The sequence below is a fragment of the Phacochoerus africanus genome, chromosome 6, assembly GCF_016906955.1.
Source record: "Phacochoerus africanus isolate WHEZ1 chromosome 6, ROS_Pafr_v1, whole genome shotgun sequence".
Taxonomy (NCBI): Eukaryota; Metazoa; Chordata; class Mammalia; order Artiodactyla; family Suidae; genus Phacochoerus; species Phacochoerus africanus.
In genome coordinates this window covers 85077443-85095969 of record NC_062549.1, presented here as the reverse complement: position 1 = coordinate 85095969, position 18527 = coordinate 85077443, and the positions used below count along the sequence as shown (strand labels likewise).

Here is an 18527-nt window from a genome sequence, read left to right as displayed (position 1 = left end):
GCAACCTCATGGTTCCTAGTCGGATTCATTAACCACTGCGTCACGACGGGAACTCCCCCATCTGTCATTTTTTAAAACAAAGAAGTTAGAAGTCTCTGCATTGCGAATGTGGATGCAGGTTCTCCTGATGTTTATATCACTCTTTTCAAACCTCCGCTCTTAAGTAAGTCAAATTTCATGACTTAAAAAGAAAAAAGAAAAAAAGAATACCTGGGGAGCTTTTAAAAAAATGTCAGTGTTCTAGCTCCACCCCAGACTAATGGAATCAGAGTCCCCCGGGAGTAGGGTCCAGGTATAAATATTTTTTAAAGGCTCCCCAGATGATTCTCTGTGCATCCAGAGTTACACCGCCCTCCCAGAGTCTCCTAATTGCTCCCTATTCTGCCACCTTGGTGGTTGTTCCAACAGTGTTGTCTTAGAATTTAGACAGGAATTTTCAAGGGACTGAGCTAATAAAGAATCAAAGCATGTTTATGGAAAGGAAGTTCCTTCTTAGTAGGCAGCTGCAGCTGACTTCCCTGTGTTTGCACAGATAAAACCTATCATCTTAAGGAATTTTTTTTTTTTTTTTTTGGCCATATCCAAAGCTTATGGATGTTCCCGGGCTAGGGATCCAATACGAGCTGCAGCTGTGAGACCTACGCCACAGCTGCGGCAACACAGGATTGCTCTTTAAACCCAAGGGTCAAACCCATGCTGCCACAGAGACAACGCCAGATCCTTAACCTGCCTCGCCACAGCGGGAACTACTTAAGGAACTTTTCAATGAATGGTTTGGTTTAATTCGCACACCTTTACTGGTCTGCCATTCGGGCTGAGGAGTAAATCTCAAAGTGATGTCATTACTTCCCTTTCAGTGAGTTTTGTGGAAGAGGCAGTAGGTGAAGGTCAAGGTGGCTTGGGGACTGAAGCAAAGGGTAAGAATGCAGTGAGGCTTGAGGTTGGGAAGAGCTGGGCCCCAGCAGGCTGTTTGGTTTCACTCCCAGCCCTGTGGGTAATGGGTGAGGCAATGCGTGTCCCACAGTTGTAGGAGTGGGGCAGAGCCAGACCAGGCAGGACTGGAAGTCTTTCCTTCCACCTAGATCCCCTTTCCCTCCTCTTATCTGAAGCTTTCTTCCCCCATCCCTCCCTCTGCCCTGTCCTCCTTCCTCCCACTTGCCTCAGCACTCAGGGGAGGGGTGGGGTTATTGGAAGAAAACCGAGCTTCTGTTTTTGAGAGCTCAGAGTGTTAGGTTCTGTAAATGCCAGGCATGAGCGCATTCCTGGAGACGCCTTCGTAGGGAAAAAAAAAAGAAAAAAGATCACATCTGCTTTTATCAGTCTAGTCTATTCTTCATTCAACAGCAGGTTTTTTATTCCAAGGAGAAGGATGTCTGTCTTCTATTCCTGCTCATAGCAGAAGCTCAGAAGAACTGGTCACAGGACATCTTTGCCCCAGCCGTCCTGGCCCTGAGCCTTCAGCGGTGGTCCAGGGGCTCTTGTAGGCTGTGTTAGCTAAACTTTCAGCCCTGCTTTGAGTCTGAGGGCCCCAGACTTCCAGACAGCTGCTCAGGGTTCCTCTTCCCCTCCTCCCACCCACCCCACTGGCCTGGCCCATCATCTGTCCTGTGGTTTACAGGAAGGAGGAGACGGTTACCGTCTACCCCGCAGACGTGGTGCTCTTCGAAGGGATCCTGGCCTTCTACTCCCAGGAGGTGCGAGACCTGTTCCAGATGAAGCTCTTCGTGGACACAGATGCAGACACCCGGCTCTCCCGCAGAGGTGCGTTCTGAAAGCATCCAGTGGCCCGGTGGTGGCCTGTGACGTGCCCTAACCCTCCCTGAGTCTGGAGCCCGTGCTTTCCCTGAGGCAGCTTTGTGGCCTAGCCCAGCTGAGTCAGTCCAGCCCCAGGATGTCCTGCTGTCCAGACACTTGGTGACATTTGAGAAGGGATTAGTCACTTACTGTTTTGGATAACGAAAGGCCTGTGAGGTCACAGAGATGAAATAAGTTTACGTCCTGGTGCTGCTAGGGAAAAGTTTGGTTAAATGCTCAGTTGCTTATGATTTTCCCACAGGCATCCCAATCAAGATGGCAAGGTGGGAAGTCACTGTAGGCTACCCTGGGGGCTGGGACACCCTGTGCCTGCAGCTCTGGGCAGCTGGTCCCACCAGCCTGCTTTTCTCACCCTTGGCTTTCCAGAAGCCTCTGGAGGTTTTGGTACGCTGTCCAGTGAGCTCGAGAGCAGTCACTTGTTCCTTCTGCAGGTCTGACTTCAGCGTATGTGCCACAACTGCTCACTGGTCAGGGAGCTGAGCCTGTGAATTCAGTTTTGTGGGACACAGTGGTACCAGAATCTGGGTTCTTGTTCATGGCAGTCGAAGAGTGAACTCTGCGAACACACAGGCAGCAAGCAAGCAAAATCTTTATTAAAGGAAAGCAAATAGCTCCCAGGGCTGCTGGGAGTGTGGAGAAGCGCCTCCATTTTTCTATTGTCCTATAGGGGTTTTTATTCCTTAAAGATGGGGGGGTACCGAAAGATGTGGTTTTCTCCCATTGGCCTTGTTCAATTACCTGTATCAGTCCTTGTCCAATAGGTCCTAGGGGTGGAAATGTCCCGTAAGTCTCATAGTTTCTTTGCCCTTTTCTTCATGTAAACTGAGTCACAGGGGATTAGGGATTAATGTCCATCTGGGGGTAGGTACACTCCCTGTAGTAAACAAGGCTTGTGGGGATGTGACTCCCGGGAGCCCTTAAGTCAAAAATGTTAATCAATGGCCATATCAAAGAATGCACCAAAGCCCATGCTCCTACACTGACTGCCTGAGTTAGTATTCTGCCTTATCACTAGAGATCAGGAGGCCTCCTGGGGGAAGCAAGGTCTGGACTTGGCTGCGGTGGGGTGATGACAGAGGCAACCCCAAAAAGTTTCCTTGGCAAATACAGACACTGTGGCCTGTTGGAACTGTTCTGGACCAGAGGAAGGGCAGTCATCGGTGGGTGGTGTGGGAGGAGTGGAGAGCTGGGGACAGACGGGAGAGGGCCCAGCAGAGCTAGGACCCAGAGGGTCCGGCCAAGGCAGTGGGATGGGGGTGACTGAAGAGAGGGATGAAAGGTGGGCTTCGAGTTCCTGTCCTGTCCTATTCACAGGACACAGGGTGAGCTTCCACTCACACAGGGAACCATTCCCAGACCCGAATGTCATAAGCACCTGAGCCTTCCAACTTCAAAGTCATGAAGTTTTCTCTTTTCTGTGCATGACACAAATTTGAGGCTTATCCAATTTAGTACCCTTGTCTTAGAGCTGTCAGCAGAACCACAGAAATCTACAAAAATGAGCCCCTGGGTTTTGCCCTCCCAAGAAGTGATAGGATCCATGCTCTATCTGTTAAGTTAGGAGAGCTGTCCATCCCCTTTAAGATGGTGTTGGTTGGGGGGGGGCGGTAATCTGATGCTTAAAAGGGGAATCCCAAGTCCTAGCCTGAGCCTCCTACTAGCTTTGTGAGTTTGGTGGTTCTTGTGACCTCCTAGGCCTGGGGCTTTAAAAATGTGTAACATGAAGGAGACAGGCCTGACTTTTAGGGTTATGACATGGGCCAGGTTGGAGTTGCAGGAGACTTTTGGGATGAATATTTGAGGCTTGGGTTTGACATTCCCTTAAACATCTGCTCCCATCTCCGGGCCTGGCTTATCACCTAAATCCACAAAGCCAGGTCCTACTATGATTGATCTGCTAGGATGGCCTATTAGCTTACCAAATTTGGGAGCATCACTGGGGGAAAAAATTGGAGTCAGATGATCTGGACTTTATTTAAATCCTGGTTTCACCTGGTTTAAATCCCAGTAGATTGTGTTTTAACCTCTTTGTACTTTATTTTCCTCTTGATAGACCATCTAACGATTAGTTAGTACTCCTGGCATAGTTGCGTGGATTGGAGGTGATGCAGGTACATCTTACATTGGTGAGTTAGCACTGCTGGGTTAGTTGTGATGATTAGAGGTGATGCAGGTAAAATGCCTGGTGGTAGCCTCAGTGTGTAAATGACACCTGCTTCACCCAGGGTGGTGGAGGATGTTCTCTCTTCCTTAACAGAACTTGTCAGGACTTGTCATTACCTCTGAGCAGTCACGTCCTCGGAAGCTGGTGATGACCTGGGCTGATGCCATCATTGGTCCAGCAGCTGGTACTAGATCCCCAGAGGGTGGAATTATCCTTGAGGGAGGAGGGAGAACACAGGAAATCAGAACCACATTCCGGGTAGTGGCGACATCCTTGGAAAGCAAATGAGTCTTGGACTCTGATTGAAACAGATCATCATAGGGTAGATTAAACAGAAAATTCTCCTTCCCTTTCTTGTACTGGGATCCTTGTGTAGGGTGGGGGAGATGAGGTGATGGTGGCCCTCTTGGGGGGTTTCCTAGGTCAGTTCTGCACCCCACCTTCCCCACTGTTCCCCCCACCCCCGCCACCCTGGGGCAGGATGTGTCACCCACTGCTGAGTCACTCGCCTAGTGGACCTGTGGGACTTTTCCATGTGCTGTTTCTACAAATTCATTTTCTGTCCACGTGGGACAAAAAACATGCCTGGCATGTGCTTTGTGGGGTAGGAGGGGGCATGGCACAGGAGAGGGAGGGAGGGCTGGTCAGGAGCTGTGGGCCATAGAGCATTCTTGGAGACTTGAGTGGGTGCCATGGTTTGACTGTGTGTCATGCCTGCCTGGGCATGTGACCCTCACATTCCAAATTGACCCTCCTGTTGGAGGGAGGTCTGTATCGAGTCTCATAGCCTTGGAATAACCTTGGAAAGACTTACCTCCTTCCCAGAGGGTATCTCTAGGGAACTGGTTTCCTTCCAGCAGAGCTTGCCTTTGCCTTCCCTCTGTGTGGATTTAACCCACCCTTGAACTCAGGGACAGAGAAGATCTGAAACGGGGGCCCTGGGACTGCTGACTCCTGGCCTCTTGCCCACCATGGCTCTCTGTGCCTGGTTCATGTGGAATTAGGGCTGCAGTGGGATCCTGACATAGTCAGTCTGCTCTTGTACTAGAGTAACACATCTCCTCAAGTAACTTTATTTTTTATTTTATTTTATTTTTCACTTTTTGGGGCTGTAAAAAGCATATGGAAGTTCCCAGGCTAGGGGTCGAATCAGAGATGCAGCTGCCAGCCACAGCAACAAGGGATCCAAGCCGCATCTGTGACCTATACCGCAGTTCATGGCAATACCAGATCCTTAACCCACTGAGCCGGACCAGGAATCGAACCTGTGTCCTCATGGATACTAGTTGGGTTCATTACTGCTGAGCCACAACAGGAACTCCTCAAGTAATTTTTTTTTTCTTTTTTGCTATTTTAGGGCTGTACTTGCGACATATGGAGGTTCCTAGGCTAGGGACCGATTTGGAGCTATAGCCACTGGCCTACGCCACAGCCACAGCAATGCAGAATCTGAGCCAAATCTGAGACCTACACCACAGTTCACGGCAGTGCCGGATCCTTAACCCACTGAGCGAGGTAAGGGATCGAACCTGCATCCTCATGGTTCCTAGTCCAGTTCGTTAACCACTGAACCACGAAGGGAACTCCCTCCTCAAGTAACTTTTAAAGTGAATTGCCAACCGCTGAGGAATTGCATTTATTCTGGGTCCTTCTACATTTGGTTCTTGGCTTTGGCTGCCAGAAGCAGCACTAGCTGTTTTGTTGGAAGGGCTTAGTGGCAGCCGGGCAGGGAAGGGTAGACCTGAAGGCCCCTGACCTTTACCCCTGCAAGGCCCTCTGAGAGCGCCTGTCCTGGCCCAGCCAGGGGTCAGGGTGATGATGAGGGAGCCGATTTTGCGTCCCTGGAGTTTCCGGTTTGTGCCAAGACCTTGTTCTGACTCAGCCGTTGGCTGGCCCTGTTTCCTGACTCTGACTGAGCAGGAGGATATTTCAGTGCAGTGAACTGGCTGGCCCCGAGTTGTCCTTGGCTCAGGGAGGGGTCCTGATCTGTTTAAGGTGATAACTCGCTGGAAGGCTCTTGGGAGCCGAGGCGGGCAATGTCTTCTGGTTTTGCATGTTCCTAATATCTGGGCAACATTCTGACTCACTTCCGGCTCCTTTTCCAGGGTAGAAGCTGCAGGATGCCTCCTCCCTGTCGTCCCTGTTTGTCCCTCCCCACCCTGCCCCACCCCTCCCTTCCCAGCTGTCCTGTCAGACTCTTCCCCTCCCCCCACTACCTAGGTCCAGCCTGCTCACCTGAGTTCACATTTCCTGTCCTCCTTTCTGATGGTCTGTTCTGAAAAATCGGCTTTATTGAACACACCCTGTGCCAGCCACAGTGCTGAAGAGTTTTATGTAAATCTCTCTTCCTGAGTGGCAGCTTTGTGAGAAACTTGCTCTTATGGTCTCTGCTTTACAGTTAAGGAAAATGAGATTGAAAGAGGTTAAGTAAATTGTCTCAGGCCACAGAGGTAGTAGGTAATGGGGTCAGGATTCAAATCAGGTCCTTTTTACCCCCGTCACTCTAGATGGTGGGGCCAGAAGGGGCTTTGGGTTTCAGAGCAGACGCAGGTGTGACTTACCTGCTCCACCTGCTTTCTCCCTGGCCTGTTCCCCGCTTCTGTGATGTGACATGTGACAGGTGACTTGGATCTGCAAGGCACAGGAGAGCTGCAGGCCTGGGCTGAGGGTAGTGGCAGAGCTGTGCAAAAGATGTGTGTGTGTGTGTGTGTGTGTGTGTGTGTGTGTCCCCTGGGGGAAGGGCGGAGGGTCCCATGATGCTGAAGCTGTCAGCAGGTGTGTGAGATATGTGAAACGAACCTGGCACCAGGCTTTTTTTGCAGGGCTTTTGAGTCAGAGCTGCCTGCGCGCACAGGCGCTTGTTTGCTTTTTCCCCAGCTCTGATACCCTTTTGGTCTGGCTTCCTTTTTTCTTTGGACTTTATCTGGAAATGTGTGAAGAGCTGGAGGCTACACGGACTGTGTGTTTTGGCGAGCTGAGCTTGTTGGCCCGTGTGCCCGTGCTCCGAGGCTTGTTGGGTTGAGCCACGTGGCAGCTCTCAGGGCTCCTCCTTGGCCGAGCATCCCTGGCAGACAGCGGCGGCCGCAGCAACAGGGCCCCGTGTCCAAATGCCCGAGAAGACCATTTCCTCGCTGGCCTGGGTGCGCAGCCGGCAGGGTTTGAGGCAAATCCTGACGAATTAGGGACCAACCAACCACTTTATTGCCAGGGCTCACGGGGGAAAAACTCCCTATGAATTGAGGAGCTGGTTGAGAAGTCTGGTGGCGGCGGCAGTGTATTAGCCAGCTCTCTCTCGGCAGCGGGGTCTTCCTGACAGTTTTCCAACCATCTGCTCTTACAGGCTTCACGCTGGCTTGGATCCTAACTGCAGACTCTTCCTCTTTCCTGCCCCTGCCCACGTGCATGCGTTCCTCTGTGCGTGCCTGTATGCAAACACAGGGCTATTTAGACGTGGCTTTCCAGAAATCACTCATAAGTATTCATTATGTTTGTTTACAGCAAATTTCATCCCACACGGAAACTTTTACCTGAGAAATGATACACAGGAGCAGAGGGGCCGTCATAAGTGATTGTAGATGGATTTGATACCCTCTGGGAGTGGGAGGGAAAGATTTAACAGCCAAGAGTGAAAAACATTTGTAGGGAGGAGCTGTTTTGATTGGAGAAGTCAAACTCACTGCTGAGTTTGGGGGAAACTCAGTCCCAGGAAAGTTAGTAAACAGTGGCCAAACCACTGTGTGTTTGGCCACACACACACACACACACACACACACACACACACATCCAGATCCTTTTCCATTTTTGACAAAAGGTCCTATTAAAAGCAGTGCTTGATGGGAGTTCCCACTGTGGTGCAGTGGGTTAAGGATCTGGCATTGTCTTTGTAGCGGCCGCAGTTTTGATTCCTGGCCCAGCACAGTGAGTTAAGGATCTGGTGTTGGAGTTCCTATTGTGGTGCAGTGGAAACGAATCCAGCTAGTATCCCTGAGAATGCGGGTTTGATCCCTGGCCTCGCTCGGTGGGTCCAGGACCCAGCACTGCTGTGAGCTGTGGTATAGGTCGTGGCTGCGGCTTGGATTTGATCTCTGGCCCCAGGAACTCCTTTATGCCTCAGATGTGGGTCTCCCCCCCTCCCCCAAGCAGTGTTTGATGTAAGTCCCTGAAGAACAACCCCCAGGAGGAAGACTGTAGAGGAGGGTGAGTTTGGGTCCATCTGGGCTCCTTCACAGCTCTGGCCCAGTGTCTGTATTATACCATTATACCATATAAAACCATGGTTTTCTCATCTTTCCCTGAGTGGTGTTCTCTTTGCAGACCTCTGTGCTTGGGTGGACAGGAATGATGGACCACAGCCGGATCCCTCTGTCTACCTTCCAGCCCCCATAGGGGCTTGAATGTGGGTGGGAGCCTGGCAGGAAAAGGTGGCACATCAGCAGAAAGTCTCTGGCTTGAACACAGCTAAGTACAAGGAGACAGGGTCAAGGTGGGCAAAGCAGAAATCTCCTGGTAAAGGAGTCTCCTGACAACACGCCTTCTTTGCCAGGAAGCCCCACCGTCTTTCTGGGCCCAGTCTCCTTTCTGTTCTGAGCTTTCTAGGACTGTCCTGCCTTTCATTTTGTTTTATTTTATTTTATTTACTTATTTTTGCTGGTGTTGTTCACCATGAAGTTTTATTTGGGTCAAATGTTGCTTGAAACCAGAAGACTCTTGGCCTTGCCTGGACAACCTTTTGCTTTGGAGAACATTTTGTCATAGCTGAATCTCACTGTAGCAAGACGGGGAAAGGCCACTTGTTTTTCCCAAAGCTGCTGCCGACCGGCTCTTGGTCAAGTCTCTCAGGAGTCTGGCTTGTGAATCATGGAGCGTCATTGTGGAGCCTCGTGAAGGGCGGACATGTGTTGACTCAGGCACTGTTTTCTTGATTCTTGTTTTTCCTTCTCTTCTAGTATTAAGGGACATCAGCGAAAGAGGGAGGGACCTTGAGCAGATTTTATCTCAGTACATTACGTTCGTCAAGCCTGCCTTTGAGGAATTCTGCTTGCCCGTGAGTTGTGTTCCTGTTTTTTTTCATTGAATTTAGACTTTACAATTTTAAGCATACAAATAAAGGTATATAAGTGGAGCTGCCCAGCTGGAATCTCCCTCCCTCCTCGCTCTGACTGCTCCTCTGTCCTCACATCCCAAGAAAGGGCAGCCTTGGGTGTCCTGCCGGTGTGTTCTCCAGGAGCACTGACCTACCACTCTTTTTCTCGGGGTAGCCCTTCAGGATCCTGCTGTCTGATTCCAACAAGCTGTACCCGTCTTGCTTGGTGGGCTCACGGCGTGAGACCCTTTATGGAGGGTGTGTCTTATTCAAGAACAGACTCGGCCATTTGGATCTTCAGAAGGTCTGCAGTTAGGGTGGCAGTGCAGGGAGTCTGCAGCTACAGGGTGTTCCTTCTGAATCCCTTCTGCCACCATCTCTGCACCCTGTTTCGAGCTTGCCATTGGCCCCCGTGGAGGTCCCCATATGGGAGGTGTGCCGTGTTGGAACACAGGCTTCCATTCCTCTGCCCCAGCCTGGGCCCTCCCCGAGGCAACCGGGGAGCTCTCTAGAGAGGTGGCTCTCAGAGAAGGAGGGGCGGGATTGAGCCAAGCAGCCCTTAGCCTAGGAGGCACCCCAGCTTCCTGAGGAAAACAGGTCAGTGCCGAGGGAGGGCCTCCCGGGACAAGAGGTGTGGCCGCGGTGGTGGGGTGTAGGAGAGGAAGATGTGGGACAGAGCCCAGCTTTGGAAGAAGTATTTAACTCAGGAGACCCCCTAGCCCTCTGCCACATCTTCTCCAGGTTGGCTGGATCACAGTCTAACTCCCCAAGGACTTAGAAATTAAGTTCTGAGGTGGGGGGAGGCGGTGATCGCTTTAGAGAGACAGGCATCCGTGTGGCGATTGACGAGCTGTGGGAACTTCTCCGCTTCTCCGAATAATTAACTCTTTTCTTTCTCCTCTCCTGGAAAAACGTGATCCCAGACCGTCTTTGTTCCTTTAAGCCTGTTAGTAGGCTTTGCGTCAACCCAGACTTGCCTTTTTGTTTCAGCTCAGGAGCAGGTGGACTTTGTGAGTCAGCCTGAGTAACCCGGATGCCCTGTTCATTCCCCTGGAGGGGACTGGGTTACGGGATTAGGTTTCAGGGAAGAGGGCAAGAGGGGCTATGGAGCTGTGAAATTCTATCCATCCGTCTGTCTGTCTAGCTGAGGACCAGCTCATTTTAATTCAATCATAAGAGTACAAAGGAAACTTATTATTGGACGTAGGGTTGACTGCCATTTTCCTGCTGGTTAACTGAGCTGTAATGGAACTCAGAATTTTGCATAAGGATTTTGTAGGTGGTTTCTACCAGTTCCCACTGTCTGGCCACTCTGCTCAGGGAAGAGAAGCTCATTCCTGTGTAAGCCAGGAGCTTGGACCTGTTAAATTGACTGCCTAGTTCAGGTTGGGTCTGGAACCCCACTCAATTGCAATTCAACAGTTGCTGCACAGAGTTCGAGGCCCATGTCGTAAGGCATTGTTTATTTGTAAAACGATCCACAAAAATCTCAGGAAATTTAAAAGAAATGTCTGTGGGCTTTTTTTTTTTTTTTTTTTTAAAGAATAATGTCATAACAGAGCCAGTGAAAATGGTCATCCATTAGTGGGGATTGCTTTTTCTGGGTTCACCCTTGTGCTCAATAAGCTGTGTGTAGAAGTCCAAGGTGAACTGCTCCCCTTCTGAGTTTCACAAATGGATACTTTTCCTAGTGGTGAACAGGCAGTTCTACATTTGGTTTCAAAGACCATGTTCTCTGTGCAGATTGTAAACTGAAACAATGCTAAATGTGAAAGTGATAACTCCAGAAAAAGCTTACTTATTATAATTTAGATAAGGCAGATAAAGTGTAGTAGGTGTGAAGCCCAAGCTGCTGACCTCTGATAGGAGAAGGCTAGTCCTCGCCCCATGTTCCTTTGGAAAAGGGCCTTGGGCCAGCTTCTCTCTTGGATGTATTGTAATGCACTGTAAATATCTTTCTCCACAGACAAAGAAATACGCTGATGTGATAATTCCCAGAGGCGCAGATAATCTAGGTGAGTCCCCATGCGGTGTCCTTCTGTGGGATGTAACCTCTATCCCTGGTCAATTATAAAAGGACAGACGTGACCTTGTGCTTCTCTAGCAGCAAGGGGCAGTAGACAACCTTCACATTGTTCCCAGTGCTGACCTTTGGGTACCTCGAATCTAAGGTTTCCTTCTTAATCTAATTTACAGTGATCTGCCGTCAAGATCGCCCTTCCTAAATGGAGCTCATTGTTGCCACTGGTGCATTTATGTCTTAGCTTTGACCTGTCTAGGAAGTAAGGATATTTCTGGGTTTAGGCATCAGGAAGCACAGTATTGAACTTGTAAGAAGACCCTGTCTTCTGGTTCTCTTTATAATTTATTTTCATTTTCCTCTGTTGAGAAAGTTTGTTTTTTTGACTTTTGACCGAGCCATTTGGGAATTCGTCACAGCAATGAAAACTGCACTGTGTATTTCTTCAAGACAAGGCTGTTTTCATTCATAGCGCACTCAACACCGCAAGGGAACTTACTATTGACTTCATCTCCTTTAATTTTCCACAGCCTTTCTTTTTTTGCGAGTGGGGGGGCAGGGTATGTGTGTGGCAGGGCGAACCCTCAACATATGGAGATTCTCAGGCTAGGGGTCGAATTGGAGCTGCAGCTGCCAGCCTACACTACAGCCACAGCAATGTGGGATCCGAGCAGCATCTGCCACCTACATCACAGCTCACGGCAACGCCAGATCCTTAACTCACTGAGCGGGGCCAGGGATTGAACCCGCATCCTCATGGATTCTGGTTGGGTTCGTTAACCTTGGAGCCTTTCTTTGTTTTGAACGACACCAACATTTTTTTTTTGCTTTTTAGGGCCAAACCCTCAGCATATGGAGGTTCCCAGGCTAGGGGTCGAATCAGAGCTGAAGCTGCTAGCCACAGCCACAGCAATGCAGGATCTGAGCCACATCTGAGACCTACACTTCAGCTCATGGCAATGCCAGATCCCCAACCCACTAAATGAGGCCAGGGTTCAAGCCCACATCCTCATGGATACTAGTCGGATTCGTTTCCGCTGAGCCATGATGGGAACTCCCGACACCAACAGTTTTGAGGAGTACAGGCCTGTTGTTTTGTAGAACAGGTGTCACAGTTTGGGTTTTGCCTTGGTGGCCTCGTGATTGGCTTCAGCTTATGCAACCTGAGGAATACCACGGGTGAGGCATATTCTTGGAGCATCACCTCACAAAGCACTTGGTGTTTATCCCGTTTTTGGTGATGTTGACATCGCTTATTTGCTGGAGGTGTATGATTTATTTCTAAGGCTAAGGAAAAAGAGTCCCAACTTATCTTTGGAGGAGAGGGCCTTCTGTGGGGTTCCCTGTCCTTGGGATGGGGAACTGGTTAGGTCCCCAGGGGAAGGGTCTCACAGTTAATCATTGGTGTCAGAAGGAAGGCTGGTCCTCATGGCTACAGAATTTGGGTCAGTTGCTTTCATCCAGTCACGCCCCTGATCATGTCCTGATAAGATGTCCATTCACGAAGGGCTGATGGTGTCCTTAACCATCTCACTCTGAAAACCCCCCTGCCGGGGTCATGTTAGTCCCGACGGGGGCTGGGGGAAGTTGAGTGACTTGCCTGTAAGGGGCGGGGCCAGCTTCCTGGCACAGTTCTTCACCCCTGGTTTCTGGGGGCCCTCCACCCAAACAGACGCACAGCCTTGCACACGCCCTCCCGTCCTTCCCCGCATCCCTGACGCTCTGCCGGTCTCTGTCCCACAGTGGCCATCAACCTCATCGTGCAACACATCCAGGACATCCTGAACGGGGGGCTTTCCAAACGGCAGACCAACGGCTATCTCAACGGCTATACCCCTTCGCGCAAGAGGCAGGCCTCGGAGTCCAGCAGCCGGCCGCACTGACCCCCGCCCGTCTCCTGCAGACCCCCCGGCCCTATCTCCAAGGAACAGGAGGGGAAGGGTCAGGAGGCACTGTTCATCTATACATATGGTTTCCTATGACATTGCTATATTTAAGAAAACACCATGGAGATGAAATGCCTTTTTTTTTCTTTTTTTTTTCTTTTTTTTGGTACTTTGGAGCGGCGAAATGAAGCAGAACTTGACCCCAAGCTTAAAAATGACAAACTGTGCCAACTACTACTGGTGATGCCTAATTATGACTCCAACGTGTAACCAGTTATAAATACATGATATATATATATATATAAAAGGATCTATTTTTGTGTAAATGTACAAATACTGTACAGCTGTTTGCCGTAAGTATTCTGCAGGGGGGGGCCTGTGTTTGAGTGTTTTGGGGACTGGGGCTGCAGTGTTCATGAGGGGGAGTTGCCCGTCCCTTCCCAGGCAAGGCAGGCTCAGGCCTCATGCTGGAGGGAGGCTCATAGCTCATGGCCTCGAGCGCCTGTGGATGCCTTGGAAGTGGATTTGGAACCTCTGGTCACCTCCCCTGACAAATGCCACCTTCTTGGAGCTGGAGCTTTAGGATATGTCAACGAGAGAAACTCTTTTCTTTCTTTTTATTGGCTTCTTTTTTTCTTTCTTCCTTTTTTTTTCAAGTCGAAATTAGGCAAGACCTCAACTCAAATATCAAACTCAGGGAAGAGGCCCACTGAGGGGATCGTTTTCTTCTTGCCCCCGCCCCCCCAACCTCTAGCTGCTTGGGCAGCCCCATGATTCCTTCCTTACCTGCTTCCCAGTCTCTCTGAAAGCCAGTGCTGCCTCTCCCTCCTTCCTGGGGAGGGCTTTGATGGGGTTCTTCCTGAGAGAACGGGAAAGGCGGGCATGGAACTGTGCCTGTCACCAGAGGGGCTGGTGCCTCCAGGGAAGTCACTGGTGGAGAGTCCTCAGGCCTCCCCTCAGCTTGTACTGCACACAGTGGACTTGCAGCCTGGGCTTGGGATGGGGACTTTTGCAGCCAGCCCATCCCATACAGGGTGGCGAGAGAGCTCTGCCCTGTGGGGCATCGTAGCTCCCCACCCTAAGACGTGGGGGTCAGCAGCGAGGTGAGGAGAGCACGGACCCTCTCTAGCAGCATCTCAGCCGTGCCCATGTAGTTTACCTACCATACTGCCACATGGCAGTTGCCGGGCACCAGGGGCAGGGAAGAGGCCTTGCATTTTAAACTCAAAGTTGGAGTCTTAGACTGGGAGCATTTGGGGTGGAGAATTCCAGCTTCCTCAAGGGCTCCCTCTTGGTGGAAGCTTCCTTTAGAAGAAGTACAGATTCCTGAAGATTCCTGGTGGAGGAGTAGAGGAAGCGGGGAGAACAAGTCAGGTGGAGGAGGTATGATCAGAGTCCTAAAGCCTCACCTTGTTACTGCAGAAGAGCCAGAACCTTCTTAGCGGGGACCATCTCCGTGCTTGTAGGCTCTGCCCTTTATTCCCTTGTGGTGGCCACGGCCTGAAATGTTTCTGGGGAACTCTTCCCCTTCTGTTGCTTCCATGGCCAACGTTGGAGCCATAGCTTCCACTGGAGCCTTTCAGATAAATCCGACGTTTTTAGTTCTAGTCACACCGAATCGTCCCTCAGCACCATCTGGTTTGCTTGCCCTTTGCTGCACTCCATTTGACCCTGTGTTGGGCTGTGTCAAAAAGTCAAACCTCATCCGCAAAAGGGCTTTGCCACTCCTGAGACATTCAGGAGACTGTGCTGCAGGCTCTCAGGGAGCACCTGACGGCAGCAGCCACCTGGTTGGAACAAGGCGTGGGCATCCGAGGTGCCTGTTCTGAAGGCTGGTACTCAGCAGAATGGCTAGGTCCTGGAGTGCGTGTTTCAGAAGCAGTGTTGATAATCTTCCTAGTCATGCCTTGTGCAGTTCTGAGATGAAGGGTAGATGGCAGGCCTGGGCTAGGATCCTGAGGTCCTGAGGGCCCCCTGCCTTGTTGGGGCCTGTCTGTGCTCAGGGGAAGCCCATCCCTGTCCGGGAGAGCCTCAGCCCTTCAGTGGGTAGCACGCTCAACCTTACTTGAAGCTCCCAGGTGCCAAACCGTTTAGTGCCTTGGCTGTCTATCCCACTGCCTTGGAAATGGATTCTTCTCATCTCTGAGCCTTGACTTTCTTAGCCGCTTCCTCATTTCCTTGTGGTGTTGGGACCAAGCCTCCAGCATCTCTGAGCAGCCTAGTCCTGGCTGGGAAACAGCTCCAGGGCTGCCCTGCCTTTCAGTAGAACCGTCACCAATTCTTGGTGTCCTGGCTGGGAGCTCGCTGGGCTGTGCCGCCCACTCCTCTGGTTCTGTGACACACTATGTCTGGGGCCAGGAAGGGTTAGGAAGTTCTGCCTCTCAAAGGCGACCACCCCAACATTTAACCAACTGAGTATCTGAACTTGAGCTTTCTATGCAGCAAAGCCCAGACTTTGGTATTTTCAGAGCCCCTGGATCTCTGATTCCCCTGGATGATCGGGTAGAATCATTAGGCCAGAAATCATGCCATGAGTTATCAGGGTGCTCTTTGCTGTCCAGGGAGGCGATGTGGATGAACAGAGTGGGGTAGTGTTCGTGGTGTGTGCATGGGAGTCCCTAGGTTTCAGGGCCACCTGGGGGTACTTGCTTCTCTCCCGCTGCCCACGTGTTGTCCGTGGGCCACATGTTGAGGAAACACTGGGAGGGCCTGGTCCCACATTCCTTCATGCTAATGGAACTTTTTTGGCCCTGGGTTTCTTGTCTTTGGGCATCCTGAGATCAGGAGGAGCAGAGAGGTGGGAGGGTGTGTATAAGGAAGAGGCAGGGTTGTGACCTCAGGTGTCCTTTGGTTTGGCGTGTGTAGAGTGGGCCCTCGAAGAGGTAGGGGTCAGACAATGGGTCTCTGAAGAATAGGCCAGGGAGGATGGGAGGGAAAGGTCTCACCACTCTTCAGAACCAGCCGTCTCTGCAGCAACCTGGGGTCTTGGCTGCTCAGCGGCCAAGGATGCTGGCATCCCTCCTCTCCTTGTCTCTGTGTCCAGGGTGGGTTGCCAGTCTGATGAAATTGCTAGATCACGCTGAAGCCTTGTGCAGGAGGGGCTGGAGCCCTGCTGGTTTGTGCATCACCTCCTTGGCTGACCTTGTGCGCTTCCCTGATTCAGCAACCTTGACCTGCGCTAGGGCCCAAGACCCCTAGAGGGAAGTAGTAGCCTCTTGCAGGGAGATGTTTTCCTCTGCCCTGGAGTCTCCCACCTGCCTGCCAAGGACTGCATGGGTGAGGCAGGCTAGGGAGGTTCTGGGTCCCAGGGCTGGGCTTTTGGGAAGGGCAGACTGGACTTTGTGGCCCCTCCTGCTCTTCATCCTCACCTGGGGGTGGGGTAGGGAAAGTCTTGGTATCCCAGTGTATAAGGGGGCGAGCAGGCTGGGAAAACCATTGGTGTGGTCTGTCTGGAGCCGAGTTCTCTTTGATCTGGGTCTCTGGGCCTTCTGTGGCCCTCCTCGGGCAGGTGGCTGGTGAGCGATCAGCATCCCAGTTACCCTTAGAGGCTGTGCGTGCCTGCCTCAGCAACAGGGTGAGTAGGTAAATGAACACGTAGGCTTTTTTCTTCTTTCAGATGCTTGTGCTTTCCCCGTTTATTTTCAACTGCCCTCTCTTTATTGTTAGCAGTTATGAAAATGGCCACATACTCTGTACTTTGCTGTAAATAAAGACTGAGCGGAAAAGAACCCACTCTTGCCTTTGTGGTGCTTGAGTAGGAGGAACCGTGAGTGGCTGATGAGAGGGTAGCGCCTCCAGGCTTTGGCTGGGTGGACAAGGACATGGACTGCTGTTGCTAAGCTTCCCATCCTGGGCTGCTCCTCTGGCCTCCATGTGCGTCAGGGTCTCTGGGAGGCTTCTGTTCCCTGGGATGAGCTGACTCTGTTCCTGCCTAGGTCATCTAGTTTGCGCAGGCTCCTTCTCCCCTGCCCTCCCATCTCCATCCCTTCTCCAGCTTTCACAGTGAAAGCCAAAACAGAATCTTCTAAAGAAAACTTTATTTAAAACATTTTTATTTATTGGAGTTCCCTTCGTGGCTCAGCAGTAATGAACCCAACTAGGATCCATGAGGATGCGGGTTTGAACCCTGGCCTTGCTTAGTGGGTTAAGGATCTGGCATTGCTGTGAATGTGTTGTGTAGGTCTTAGACGCTGCTCGGATCTCGAGTTGCTGTGGCTGTGGTGTGAGTCGGCAGCTGCAGCTCCGATTGGACCCCTAGCCTGGGAACCTCTGTATGCCTCGGGTGTGGCCCTAAAAAGTAAAAATAATAATAATAAAAAATTAAAAAGTCTTTTTAGAGTCACACCTGCAGCATTTGGAAGTTCCCAGCTTAGGGGTCAAATTGGAGCTGCAGATGCTTATTTATACCCCTTGGGATCTGAGCTGTGTCTGAGACCTAAACCACAGCTCACGGCAGTGCCAGATCCTTAACCCACTGAGTGAGGCCAGGGTTGAACCCACATCCTCATGGATCCTAGTCAGGTTCATTACCACCGAGCCACGATGGGAACTTGAAAAAAAATTTTTTTTAAGATTCTTATTTAAAAATTAAAAAAAAAGTATAGTTGATTTACAATGTTCTGACAATTTCTGCTATACAGCAAAATGACCCAGTCATACATATATATACATTCTAATAAAACTTGATTGAGGGAGAGTGGGGGAAAGTTTACATTATGACAATGTGAACAATTTTAAGGTGAATACACACACATATATGTGTGTGATTACCCTGAGTGAATCTATTTAATTGATAGTCACACATGAATCAGATCAATCAATGCAGAGCATCATCTGCCTCCTCGCTTTTTTTTTTTTTTTTGGCTTTTTTAGGGCCACACCTGTGGCATATGGAAGTTCCCAGGCTAGGGGAACTCCTATCTACCTCCTCATTGTTAAAGGTCACCCTCCACTGAGGATTTTAAATGGTTAAAATAACCTGGGAGTGCCCATTGTGGTGCAGCAGGAACAAATCCGATTGGTATCCATGAGGATACTGGTTCAATGCCTGGCTTCTCTCAGTGGCTTGGGGATTCGGCCTTGCCTTGAGCTGTGGTGTAGGTTAGAGATACTTCTTAGATCTCTTGTTGCTGTGGCCGTAGTATAGGCCAGCAGCTGTAGCTCTGATTTGACCCTTAGCATGGGAACTTCCATATGCCGCCAGTGCGGCCCTGAAAAGCAGATAAAAAATTGTGTTCCTTTTTTTTTTTTTGTCTTTTCTAGGGCCGCACCCACGGCATATGGAGGTTCCCAGGCTAGGGGTCTAATCAGAGCCATAGCCACTGGCCTATACCACAGCCACAGCAATGCGGGGTCTGAGCAGTGTCTGCAAACTACACCACAACTCATGGCAACGCCAGATCCTAAACCCACTGATTGAGGCCAGGGATCGAACCCGCAACCTTCATGGCTCCCAGTCAGATTCGTTTCTGCTGCACCATGATAGGAACTCCAAAAAATGTGTTCTTAATAGCACCCGCACCCCCTTTCTCAGCTTCCCTTTCCTCCTTTTCACCCACT

At 50.6% G+C, this 18527-nt stretch overlaps 1 protein-coding gene across 1 annotated transcript in view; it reads left to right on the top strand.

Annotated features, from left to right (window-relative positions):
* The window catches only part of UCK2 (uridine-cytidine kinase 2), an 82877-nt gene extending 66181 nt beyond the window's left edge, over window positions 1-16696 (top strand). The window contains exons 4-7 of the mRNA XM_047784023.1: window positions 1619-1761; window positions 8926-9023; window positions 11029-11077; window positions 12826-16696. Coding sequence (XP_047639979.1) covers window positions 1619-1761; window positions 8926-9023; window positions 11029-11077; window positions 12826-12965 — 430 coding nt within the window. The 3' untranslated portion in view covers window positions 12966-16696. The remainder of the gene's footprint in view (window positions 1-1618; window positions 1762-8925; window positions 9024-11028; window positions 11078-12825) is intronic.
* Window positions 16697-18527: the final 1831 nt, after the last annotated feature.